This window comes from Choristoneura fumiferana, chromosome 23, assembly GCF_025370935.1.
Source record: "Choristoneura fumiferana chromosome 23, NRCan_CFum_1, whole genome shotgun sequence".
NCBI lineage: Eukaryota > Metazoa > Arthropoda > Insecta > Lepidoptera > Tortricidae > Choristoneura > Choristoneura fumiferana.
The window spans coordinates 16935365-16947818 of NC_133494.1; the positions used below are offsets into that span (position 1 = coordinate 16935365).

At 39.8% G+C, this 12454-nt stretch overlaps 2 protein-coding genes and 1 pseudogene across 2 annotated transcripts in view; all 3 read right to left on the bottom strand.

The window, feature by feature from the left end:
- Positions 1-12454, bottom strand: part of LOC141440825 (uncharacterized) — a 972542-nt gene that overhangs the window by 683328 nt on the left and 276760 nt on the right. The window lies entirely within an intron of this gene.
- Positions 2282-3033, bottom strand: LOC141441141 (uncharacterized; annotated as a pseudogene).
- LOC141441142 (uncharacterized) lies at positions 3443-6447 on the bottom strand. Its single transcript, XM_074105824.1, has 3 exons — positions 5550-6447; positions 5175-5348; positions 3443-3459 (listed from the first exon to the last, which is right to left on the bottom strand). The coding sequence occupies exons 1-3, from the start codon at positions 6445-6447 to the stop codon at positions 3443-3445; spliced, it is 1089 nt and encodes a 362-aa protein (XP_073961925.1).

Here is a 12454-nt window from a genome sequence, read left to right on the forward strand (position 1 = left end):
CTGAGCATATTTGAGAAATGCATAATTATAATAAACTAGCTTTTGCCCGCGGCTTCGTCCGCGTGGGATTCGGTTATCGCACGCTGTTCCCTCGCGAAACTGTGCATTTTTCCGGGATAAAAAATCATAAACTATCTCTATGCTAAAAATCACGTCGATCCGTCGCTCCGTTTCTACGTGAAAGACGGAGAAACATTCAAACATACAACACACGTTTACAGTTTATGGATATAAAATGTCAATAACGACAAAGATTTACTAAACCCCAAATTTACAAAACCTTTTATTATTATCATTATCCGATTCAGGAACAGAATCGGAACACAAACGCGTTAGTTAATCTTTCCACCAGGTGGGCGTCGGCGACGCGTGAAAGAGATAGCGCGAAATCAGAATTGTTCGACGAACATAATAGGGGCAACACGACATGAAAAATATGAAAATGTTTGGTTCGGGTAAAAAAGAAAATTAGATTTTAAATAATTAATAGCTACTTATAACCACGTTATATTGATACTTGATTGACCTGGAATTACAAATTAAAAGTAGTGTTAAAACAGGGTGTTAAAAACGTTCTGTAAGTACGATATAATTAAGCCCATGGCTAATACAATACAAGTGGAAAAACATTTAAACTAGAAATTAAACAGTTCAGGTGACTAGCATTGATAATAACAATTCTGTCACGATACATAAGTCCGCCGTACAGACAAATAGAGTTGGAGTACCACAAGGTAGTGTTCTAGGACCGCTGCTTTTTTTGTTATATATTAATGATCTGCCTGACATAACCGAATTTGACTGTACGCTTTTTGCTGATGATGTATCTATAGTAATCCCTTCTTCTGACATGAACAATTACAATATTGACATAAACAACACTATTTGTAAAATAATAACATGGCTACATAATAATAATCTAAAGGTGAATATAAACAAAACGACATACGTACAATTTACCAATCACAATGCTACAAAACCGGCGTTAAGCGTGTCCTTTAATAATGAAATTATAAAAGAGTCCAGTCAAACCACGTTTCTTGGCTTTATCTTGGATAATAAGTGTTCTTGGACCGGTCATATTGAAAAATTATGTAATAGAATAAATTCATTTGCCTATGCTTTATGGAGATTGACAAAGATTTGCACTAAAAAGACTGCCATTCAGGCATACCACGGATATGTAGGCTCCCTACTAAGATATGGCATAATTTTGTGGGGTAACTCGAGTCATGTTAATAGAGTGCTGATAGCTCAAAAGCAATGCGTCAGAGCAATTATGTAACATTAATGTTATGACATCCTGCAGGCCATTCTTTAAAAATCTGCAGCTTTTGACAGTTCCATGCATATACATATGGGAGATTCTCCAGCTTTATCAGGACTGTCCATAGCGACTTCGTGGGTAATTGGGCGGTTAAAATAATGTAACCTACCAAGTCATCACCAATAGTTATTTTAATTCCGGAAACAAACTTCTTTACCATAAATCAACAAAATTAATATACGGGACTTCAAAATAGATTTTTCTTAATCACACACAATCACTACTAAAAAGTAAAGTTCAAGGATTACGCGAACAATTGCGATTTCGCCTGAGACGTGGTCCACTAGCCGTTGTTGACGTTATTTGAATGCCGTCCAACATGGCCGCCGACCATCGACGATGACGCTTCGCTAGACTGACAGCTGTCAGTTGACAGCTGCTAATCTCGTTCCAACGTAACTTGCTAGATGGCGCTAGTGACGCGCCGTCACGGCCGGACTGACTTGCGACCGTCCTCGGGCGCTTCGTTTCGCAGTCCTGCAACATTACACAAACATCTATAGCCTTGCTTACCACACGATCCGCTCGTTCACCCTGACATTCCTAGAGCGGTAAGGCTATCACTACCATGAACCTCTTTCTTGTCTTTTTTTTTTTTGACACAATCAGATAATTGAAGGCGTGCATCCCTTCGACCACGCATGGACCGGATGGCACGTCTCTTCTCAGCAACAATACAAAAACACGAACATACGTCTTCAAAAATGAGCTAGTATGTCCTTACGACCAACCACTGGGTCTGGACCGGACGATACTGTCATCTTGAAGCACTGTTCAACAAACCAGACTGGACCGGACGGGTGTGTCCCTTCGACCAGCTACGAGTCGCTTGGCCCGGACGACACTGTCCCTTCGACCAGTTCCTCAGAAGCAATTTTCAAAAATCAACTGTAATAACTACCTACTCGAACAAAAAAAATGCAGCTAAGAAAACACCCCACACGTACCTATTAGTCATGAACTATCTTGCTCATGGATCTGGACTTCGTGCTCAAGAACTTCGTAGTCAGAGTTGATACTTCGTATATCTGATGTTACTGTTATTGTATCAGATTCTGCCGTAATAGTATCGGAGTTGGCAGACAACATATCGCAACTACTTAATCGATCAGGGCATTCATTATTGAGTTCTACATCTACCGTCGCCGTCTCGGCCGTCTCGTCTTCATTCATTAATGTTGTGCTTATTTCAATCAAGCCATCAAGACCCTGAGGTACTGGACGTAAATTCTCGTGCGCGTATTTAAGAGTACTATGCGAACCGGATATGCTTTTTAATTCGTAACGGTCGTTATCAAGTACCGCAGTTATGACGTAAGGACCCCTAAACTTCCTAGCCAGTTTGGTTTGGTTACGTTCGTTACTTTTTATAAAAACGTGATCACCGTTTGAGAAAGGTTTAATAACCGCGCGACCTGTATCAAATCTTTCAGCATCGGATGCAGCTGCCCTTTGTATGTTAGTCTAGACGCATCATTTCGCACCGAATCTAAGTCGAGTCGTTGTTCATCTTGAGAACCAGAAGAGCGAATCCTAGATATTCCTAGGGATTGTGACCTAATGCCGAACATTAACTCAGTGGGTGTGTATTTGGTGACACGAGACACGGTACTATTGAGTGCCAACTGAACATTTCCTAGTTCATCACGCCACGTTTTGTTAGGATCATTTTCAATTATTGTAAGCAAACCCTTTAGCGTGCGCATGACGCGCTCGACCTGGCCATTTGCCCTGCTGGAGCCAGTTGCAATGAAATGCAGTTGGATATTATGTTCTGCACAAAACTCTTTGAAACCTGAGCTGACAAAGCACCTGCCCTGGTCAGCGATAATACGTTTAGGTGCTCCAAAAAGGCAAACAGCATGTCTAAGGGCTCGAACTGCACTAGCTGCATCTAAGGAAAAGGTGTGCTCCAACAAAACAAATTTAGTGAACGCATCGATAATTACTGAACAATATTCTTTGCGGTCACTCTTACCACTTAGTTTTCCGGTAAGATCCATATGAATGGTGTGCCAAGGCACAGAAACTTTTGGGATGGAATGGAGCTTGACGGGCTGAGCTCCAGAAGGACCCTTCGACGCTTTACAGATTATGCAAGAATCAATAAATTTTCTAACGCACTTTGACATCTGAGGAAACCAATACTGTTCATATAATTTGTCTAACGTCTTATCGATACCTAAATGTTGTAGTTCACTATGAATATGACCAATCAAGGTCCAAATCAAGGAACGAGGGACTATCGGAAGCCATGAAGTAATCTTGTTCCGAACGACTTTCCTGTAAAGAATCCCATCTCTAACATCATATGATGTACCAACTGTGTCAGGAAAATCGTTATTGACGTGTTTGTTAATTAAATCTTGTATTTCTGCGTCACGCTTCTGTTCTACAGAAAGCCAGCCTTGATGCAGTTCTACAAAATGAACAGTCTTAGCTACCGAAACAGAAGAGGTTTGGGACGTGGGAGCATTGCATGAACTAGGGCCCGGCAACGGATTTCTAGAAAGATAATCGGCGTGTTGCATTCCACTACCCTGGCGGTAAATAATATCAAAATCGTAAGCCTGTAGAAATGCCCACCAGCGATGAACACGGGGAGTTAGATCTGTTTTGGATTTTGACGCCTGAAGAGAATTACAATCCGTAAATACCCTAAATCGTCGGCCGTATAAGTAGTGTCGAAAATGTTCTACCGCTCGTACAACGGCCAGTGTTTCCAATTCGTACGAGTGGTAGCGAGACTCAACATCAGACGTACGTCGGCTAAAGTATTCGACAACATGGGGTAGGTCGCCCTTTTTTTGTATAAGGATTGCCCCATATCCTTCAGAGCTGGCATCGCAATGCAACTCGACAGGCAAATTTGGGTCAAAGATGGTCAGAACAGGTTCGGAGGTAAGTATGCTTACTATAGTATTGCGTATCTCCTCGTGCTTTTTGGTCCATTGAATATATCCCTTCAACTTTGTAAGCGAATACAATGGCCCAACGATGTTAGTGTAACCAGGGATGAACTTTCGGAAGTATGAGGCAAGGCCCAAAAACTGCCGGACTTGTGTAGCTGTTTTTGGTTGGGGGGAGTCTACTAAAGCCTGTATTTTGCGAGAATTTGGTCTAACTTCGCCACACTGGACGGAATAACCCAAAAAATCAACCTTCTGCTTCATAAATTTACATTTCTTTAGATTAAATGAAAACCCAGCAGCAGACAAAACGCGAAAAACTTCGTCAAGACGTTTCAAACCTTCAGAAATGCTGCTGGAGTAACACAAGACATCATCCATGTAAATTAAGGGCTTATCATTCAACTGACTTACGGCTTTAGTGATGCAACGCTGATACACAGATGGAGCGTTGCGTAGACCGAAAGGCATTGCAAGATACTCGTATTGGCCTTCGGGAGTTACGAACGATGTCTTCTCAACCGAATCCGGGTGGATCGGGATTTGGTGAAAACCCGAGGCCATATCAAGTGACGAAAAGTAATGCGCACCGCTAAGCTGATCAATTTGTTCGTCGATTCGCGGAAGAGGATAATGTTCGGGTCGCGTATTAGAGTTGAGTTCACGATAATCAACACACATTCTTTCAGTATTATCCTTTTTTTTTACTAAAAGGATGGGGCTTGCAAAAGGTGATGAACTCTCCCGAATAACACCTGCGTCAAGAACTATTTGCTTTTCTATGGGAGCTAACCTATAAGGGCGCCTCTGAACAGTCTTATGTGGATCTACTAAGTCAATTACTAATTCTCCTGTTGTAACACGCTTACTAGGAACGCCTGCTATAAAACAGTCAGCATACTTATCCAATAGCTCAATGAGCGCTTGTTTTTCGTTACCTGTCAAATCTGTGTCTATTTGAGAGAAATCTGGCTTAGCGGCAATCGAATTACAAAAATTTGTTTGCTCCTTAAACGAAAACACCAGTTCATCGTTATTTATTTGGACACTTACACCGTTCTCTAAAATATCCCTTCCAATGATAACAGGATCGCTAATGCATGATTCAGGAACTACATGAAATGTTAAGGTTTGTGAAACTTCGCCAATTTTTATCTCGCTTGAAATTTGAGACCTACACTCTATTTCGTCACCACCTATACCAGCAAGGTAGACGAGATTATTACGCTCAGTACCTGGGAATTTAACGGAAACACTTTCTTTGATCAAAGAACAAGACGACCCACTATCAAATAAAAAAGAGACTATCTCACCGGATGATGTTCTCAGAGTGCCCCTCGACAGTCGCTGCTCGCACAGATTGACCTCCTTCGGAGTTGCAGCTCCACCGCCGGTCTTCTTCTCAGGGCAATTCGATGTAACGTGCCCTGATTTCCCACATGTATAACAGATCACTGTTTTTTCGGGTGGACGCACTGAAATTGAAGCATCTTGATGTCTTGACGTCACCGTCGAATCTTCTCGTCGCTTCCTGCACTCAACTTGTCGATGCCCTGGTATTCCGCACCAATGACATTTACCGGGAAATCTGGTATCTGACAATCGAGGTCTTTTATTGTCAGTTTCTTGTGTGTCAGAAACATCCTGGCGCCGCTTCAGGGAAATGCCACCAAGGATTCTGAACAAGTGAGCCTTGGTCGTGATAGTGTGTGCATTCAATTCACGACGAACAAAACCATCCTTCTGACATAAAACTGATATTGCAAAACCTGTTATGGCCTCTTCCGCCATTTGCGTCTTTGGTATTCGTTCGATCATATTCCATAAACGTAACCCAGCTTCTGGAGCGGTTTCTTTAGCTCCAATTTGAAATCGTAGCACTTCGTCAAAGTAGTCTTGAAACACTTTCGGCCGACAAAATCTAGCTATTAAACTTTCTTTTACCGCATCCCATTTTAATTCTTCCAAATTTATTTGAGTCAGGTACGAAGCCGCGCGTCCTTTAAGCGCACCAGTAAGAGCGACCAGCAAGTCGACGCCCTCCAGTTGCTTATTTTTGACGATAAGTTCAGTAACCTTGCACCAACCTTCTATGTCCACATCTGCGTTATCTGGATTGAATTCCACCAATTGCACAGGTTTTGGCTGGGTACTTGAACCTGTTGTCGCTACCGGTTGCGATGCTAGCACTCTGGTAAGTAGAGCTTCCATAGTACTCAACAGCTTAGCGGCACTATTTTCATCTGATGACTTTTTCTCTGTAGGTTGTTGCCCCTCGAATCCCACTTCTGATATAAGAGATTCTCCAGCTTTATCAGGACTGTCCATAGCGGCTTTCGTGGGTAATTGGGCGGTTAAAATAATGTAACTACCAAGTCATCACCAATAGTTATTTTAATTCCGGAAACAGACTTCTTTACCATAAATCAACAAAATTAATATACGGGACTTCAAAATAGATTTTTCTTAATCACACACAATCACTACTAAAAAGTAAAGTTCAAGGATTACGCGGAACAATTGCGATTCGCCTGAGACGTGGTCCACTAGCCGTTGTTGACGTTATTTGAATGCCGTCCAACATGGCCGCCGACCATCGACGATGACGCTTCGCTAGACTGACAGCTGTCAGTTGACAGCTGCTAATCTCGTTCCAACGTAACTTGCTAGATGGCGCTAGTGACGCGCCGTCATACATATACGAAAATAATGTGTATTTGTTAAAACTAACCCGGAGCTGTTCACAACATATCGAGATATTGCCATTTTAATACGAGGTACCCAGATAGATTAGTCGCTGTCTCGCAAAAAAACAGCTCTGTATGGTCGAACACTTTTTGTATGGCAATTAAAATATATAATAGACTAAGTAGTGGTATGAAACAATTGCCTTTGAAAATGTTTAAGCAAAAACTTAAAGCTTGGCTTGTGTTAAAGGGTTTCTACTCAGTTACCGAATACTTTTCTTCTTTTGATCAATAATAATCAGGTGACATTTTGATTATAAAATAAAATAAGAATTGTAATTTATGACATTTTGCATGCCAGAATGATGGTGAAATATGTGAACCAATATTGTCTTTTAATTAACACCTCTTGTACCATATTTCAAGCGAAATAAAGTTATTTGTATTTGTATTTGTATTTGTATTTGTAAAAATAACTATTCTTTTGCATGGAGATAGTCTTCTTGTAATCATCTTCTTCCATACAAATTCAAATTTATATTAATATTTTTTCCACTTGTGTTATTATACATTATTGTTTTTTTTTTACATAAAACTCACCCGTGATCGACTCCTAATCTCACCTGATGAAAAGTAAAGATGAGACCAAATGTGCACCTCACTGGTTCAGTAACAGCCTATTAACTCGAGCCTTGAGAGCTGCCTCTATCCGAAAATGATACGATGGGAGCGAATGGGTACCTTTCGTGAAAAGTGTTTGACACAAAAATTAAAACACGTAACAACGTACCATTTAAATAATTACATACACAATTTCCGTGGATTTGAATAATCCGTCTTACCATTTAAAATTATATAATCTACGCAATCAATACGAAATTGCCATGCACTCCTAGCTGCACGACTAATGGTAGTACAGCACGCCACATCAAGTTCCTTATTAAACAGCAATTTTGACCATTATTATATAATCTTTATGGGGTTAATTCCCAAATACAGTCGTTACGAGGTGGTAAGCATTGTATTATGACTTGCTTTTATTAAAAATAGCTTATTTTAGTGCCTATTTGATGGGTGCGCGGAGGTTTAATGGTTATTAGATGCTCGGTAATGATTGTTTCTTGTTTAATTATTTGGCTAACGATAACTTTGCTGGTTTTCTAATAATTATTTGCTTACTACGGATAGTAGTCGAGGTAAGTAGCCAAGGGGTTTGACCTCCGTCTGAAGAAGAGGGTCGCAGCTTCAAACACTTCTTAGTTGTTAATTTAGCATTAACAAGTTAATTACTAAGAATAACGGCAAAATGTATTTTATAGACGACCAGATGGCCTAGTGGTTAGAGAACCTGACTACGAAGCTTGAGGTCCCGGGTTCGATTCCCGTGTCGGGGCAGATATTTGTATGAAAAATACGAATGTTTGTTCTCGGGTCTTGGGTGTTTAATATGTATTTAAGTATGTATCTATCTATATAATTATATTTATCCGTTGCTTAGTACCCATAACACAAGCTTTGCTAAGCTTACTTTGGGACTAGGTCAATTGGTGTGAATTGTCCCGTGATATTTATTGTTATTATTATATAGTATTTAAAAAATATCATTGAATAAAGAATATAAAGACAGAATACTTTTATTCACTTTCACAAAAGAGAAACAAGGGGTCTATGAAGGGAAAGAAGGAAAAAATATAGAAATAGAAAATAGGAATAGAAATCATTTATTCCTGACTAAGTAGCGTAGCATAACAAAAAGATAGTAAAAAAATTAAGAGTTGTATGTCACGAAATAGTCCCAAATCAGCAAAAATTGCCGGTCTAGCGAACGGCACTGTTCTTCCTTTGGTACTAATAATAATTTGGTAATGTCATTTTTTTTTATATAGAATATGTTTCAAAACTGGACTGAACTTCATTTCTGGGCTATACAAGTCACATTGCTTTGACGACCGGATGGCTAATGGTTAGAGAACCTGACTATGAAGCTTGAGGTCCTGGGTTCGAATCCCGGCCGGGCAGATATTTGTGTGAATAACACGAATGTTTGTTCTCCGGGTCTTGGATGTTTAAATATGTATTTAAAGTATGTATTTATCTATATAAGTATGTTTATCCGTTGCCTAGTTCCATAGTACAAGCTTTGCTTAGTTTGGGACTAGGTCAATTGGTGTCAAGTGTCCCATGATATTTATTTTTTTTTATTTATTTATTGCTGGACACACGCCTCCTCTTAGCCGACAGGGCTTCACTGTAATTTTCACACCCGAAGAAACTTCAAACACACACAATTAAACTGGTTTGCTGCTCTATGATGGTTTCCTTGCGATATTTTTAACAGAAGATCTTGTAGTAAATATACCAAACAGAATTCCGACATAAATTATTAAAACAAAAGGTTCATTAAAAAAAAAGCGACACGTCAATAGCGTTTATTTACAACACCAACCCAATACACTCAGTACAATTCTGGAGAATGACCGACAACTTTTTTTTCACGCATACCTCTTAGCTTGAAGGCGACCCCGTCAGTTCTGTGCATGCACTCGAAAACCTCAGCATTCCGACTCAATTAATCCGCGCCGGGTTCTTTTACCCCACAGTTTTACCCCCATTTATCAGGGCGGGCAATTTACCCGTGTCCGGCGCAGGTGCTGTGCTGTCTGAAGACGGGTGACACCGAGATAGGTAAACAAATAAGAGTTGAATTGAAATGACACGGTAAACATAAGTGTCATTAAAACCTCTATTAAGCAAGAAGAAAACCGACCAACTCAGACTCCGCGCGGTTGTGTGTGTAAAGTCCCCGCACTGGGCCGGTCTCCACTGAGCCCGCGAGGGAACTTCGGCCCAAGCACTCTCATTCTGAGAGAAAGCCTGTGCCCTGCAATGAGACATGTAAAGGCCGAAATAGGATAATGATGCACAAGAAAAAAGTAGCCAATTTTATATTGTTTAACGAATCGCAGCCTAAAAATAATAACCTAAACAACAAAGAGTTGGAAAACGACCGGCTTTGTCAATTTAAAAACGGCTAAACCGATTTTGACGAAATGCAAATGCATATGCTCAAGAACTGCGGTGCCACAGAAAGACAGCTGACAGACACACATAGCGGTCAAACTTATAACACCCCTCTTTTGCGTCGGGGGTTAAAAATTATCATCATCGTCATTATAATACATATTATATCCACTGCTGGATACACGAGTACATAGGCTTCTCCAATAGACCTCAAAATGAAAAATTTTATTCTAACAAACCTATTGGCGCACCGTTGCGTCTGGTATGACGCGGCCCGCGGGGTGGATTTATTTGACTAAGTATTTACCTGACCTTATTGTTATTTATTTTAATTCTTGTATCTTGACATGTGTGACATTTATTTGTGGGACGCTACCTGTACAGATACCCTGGCGGCGTCCTACCTACCAGCAACTATCAAATGTGCGGTGGCGGCGGCAGACGCCCGGGAACGCCTCCTGGTCACAAAATATAGCTATCGCGGTGCCCAATATAATTTCTTTGCTTTCGGCGTCGAGACTCTAGGTCCTTGGGGTAAGGGTGCGCTGGAGCTACACAGGGAGCTCAGCAATAGGTTAAGGGAGGCAACAGGCAACCCTCGCGCCGGCAGCTTTCTCGCGCAAAGAATCTCAATCGCAGTTCAACGCGGGAATGCTGCCTGCGTGATGGGCGCCATGCCAAGAGGCCCACCTCTCAATACAATACAATACAATACAAAGACTCTTTATTGTACAACAGACACAGTAAGCGATACAGAAAACAGATACACAGAGAAAAAAATACAAGGTGAGCCTCTCTTTTTTAATTAAACTTTTACTTTTAGTTATTTTAATTTAATAGTAGTTTTAGTTTTATGGATATTTTGTATTTTCTTAATATTTCTTAATCAATTATATGTTCAAACTTTTATTTAAGTATTTAATAAAATAAATATAACTATCCTATAAAAACATATCACTGCAATTTTCACAGGTCATAGTAAGTTGACTACTATAGTGAATTGTGACTTAGACCTTAGCTTACTGCATTACCACTTATTCTCACTCGTATTTCGCTCCAAGAAGGGCAAACGTCAATATTGACAGAACACTCGACAGAATTGGGCCGAGTCGCGCCAACCGAATCGGCAATATTTTCACAATAAACACACTGCCATTTGGTAGGGAAATTGTAGGCAGCAGCCAGTAAATTGGGTGAGAGCTTTGTTTTATGACTGTTGACTTACTTACGAGGGTTTTTTCTGCGCCCTCTGGATTTGGGATGTAGAAGACAAGCGGCTGCACCATTTCAAAACATAGTAAGGGACATTAAGCTAATTTTACAGGAGAGCGAAAAAACATGTTTTGTCTCAGCCGTACGAAATTTTGCAATAATTCGTTCCAAAAGTGATACTTTCTCGGTTTATTAGTTAAAGCCGAATATCCAGGTATATATATATGCACTTAATTTCCTATATTGCATGTTTTATGTGCCATACTAGGTTTTGAAATTAAAACTCAAATAAAAAACTTATAGTGAACCGATCAAATTTCAAACCCCAGTATGTGTTGTCACTTTGTCATGATCAAGAGACTAAAAAAGACTAAAATCATAAGTTTTAATACGTGGACCTTTTTTTCAATTTAAAATAAAATAAACAGTCAGCTAAGTAAGTTGTTCATTACAATAATTTATTATAAAAAATAAAAAAAATACGGCACCAAGTCTTATTTTTTTTTACTTTATATTATCCAACTACCTATTAATTACCATAATTACCATTACTATTATTAATACAGTATGATTACTTCCGATTTGGCACTCGGCAATTCTCGGCATACCTACATCGAGAGAGATCTGAAGTGCAATAGGTACTTTAGGCAGAGGTTTTGTTATTAATTACATGAAATAGGTTTGGGTATTTTATGTGATTAAATTCGGGTTTTTAAATAAGTGTCCTATGAAAAAAAACACGAACATTTACGGTTAAATCTGAGACGTCCCGAGTATTAAAGTAAAAATAATCTTACTGTATGAAGCGTAATAATTAAATATCCAAACATTTTTGCAAAACACTGTGTGTTTGTATGTTTTGTGTGTGTTGTGTGTATGTTTGTCCGTCTTTCACTTGATTTCAGACAGAGATAGTTTATGGGCCAGAGAGTGACATAGGCTTCTTTTTATCCCGGAAAAAATGCACCAGTTCCCGAGGGAACAGCGCGCGGTAACCGGATTCCAGTGGGCGAAAGCTAGTATTATATACATTTACTTACACAAAATGGTTGTAGTCTAAATTCAAAGCGTTGTTCACTATACGCCTTTGGTGCGATTGCCTTATTTTTCATTCATTATTAGCGCAAAATTACGCTACGTTTTAGCAAAATTTTAACGTTACACGTGCATACAAACTCAATCTTGGCTGGCAACTGCGCGTTTAAATGAGTTCAAACAGCTCCAGCGCAATAGCATGAAGTTAGCGCGGCAAGCACAGTGCTGCCAAACCATAAACGCGTCAAAAATGAATAAAGAAT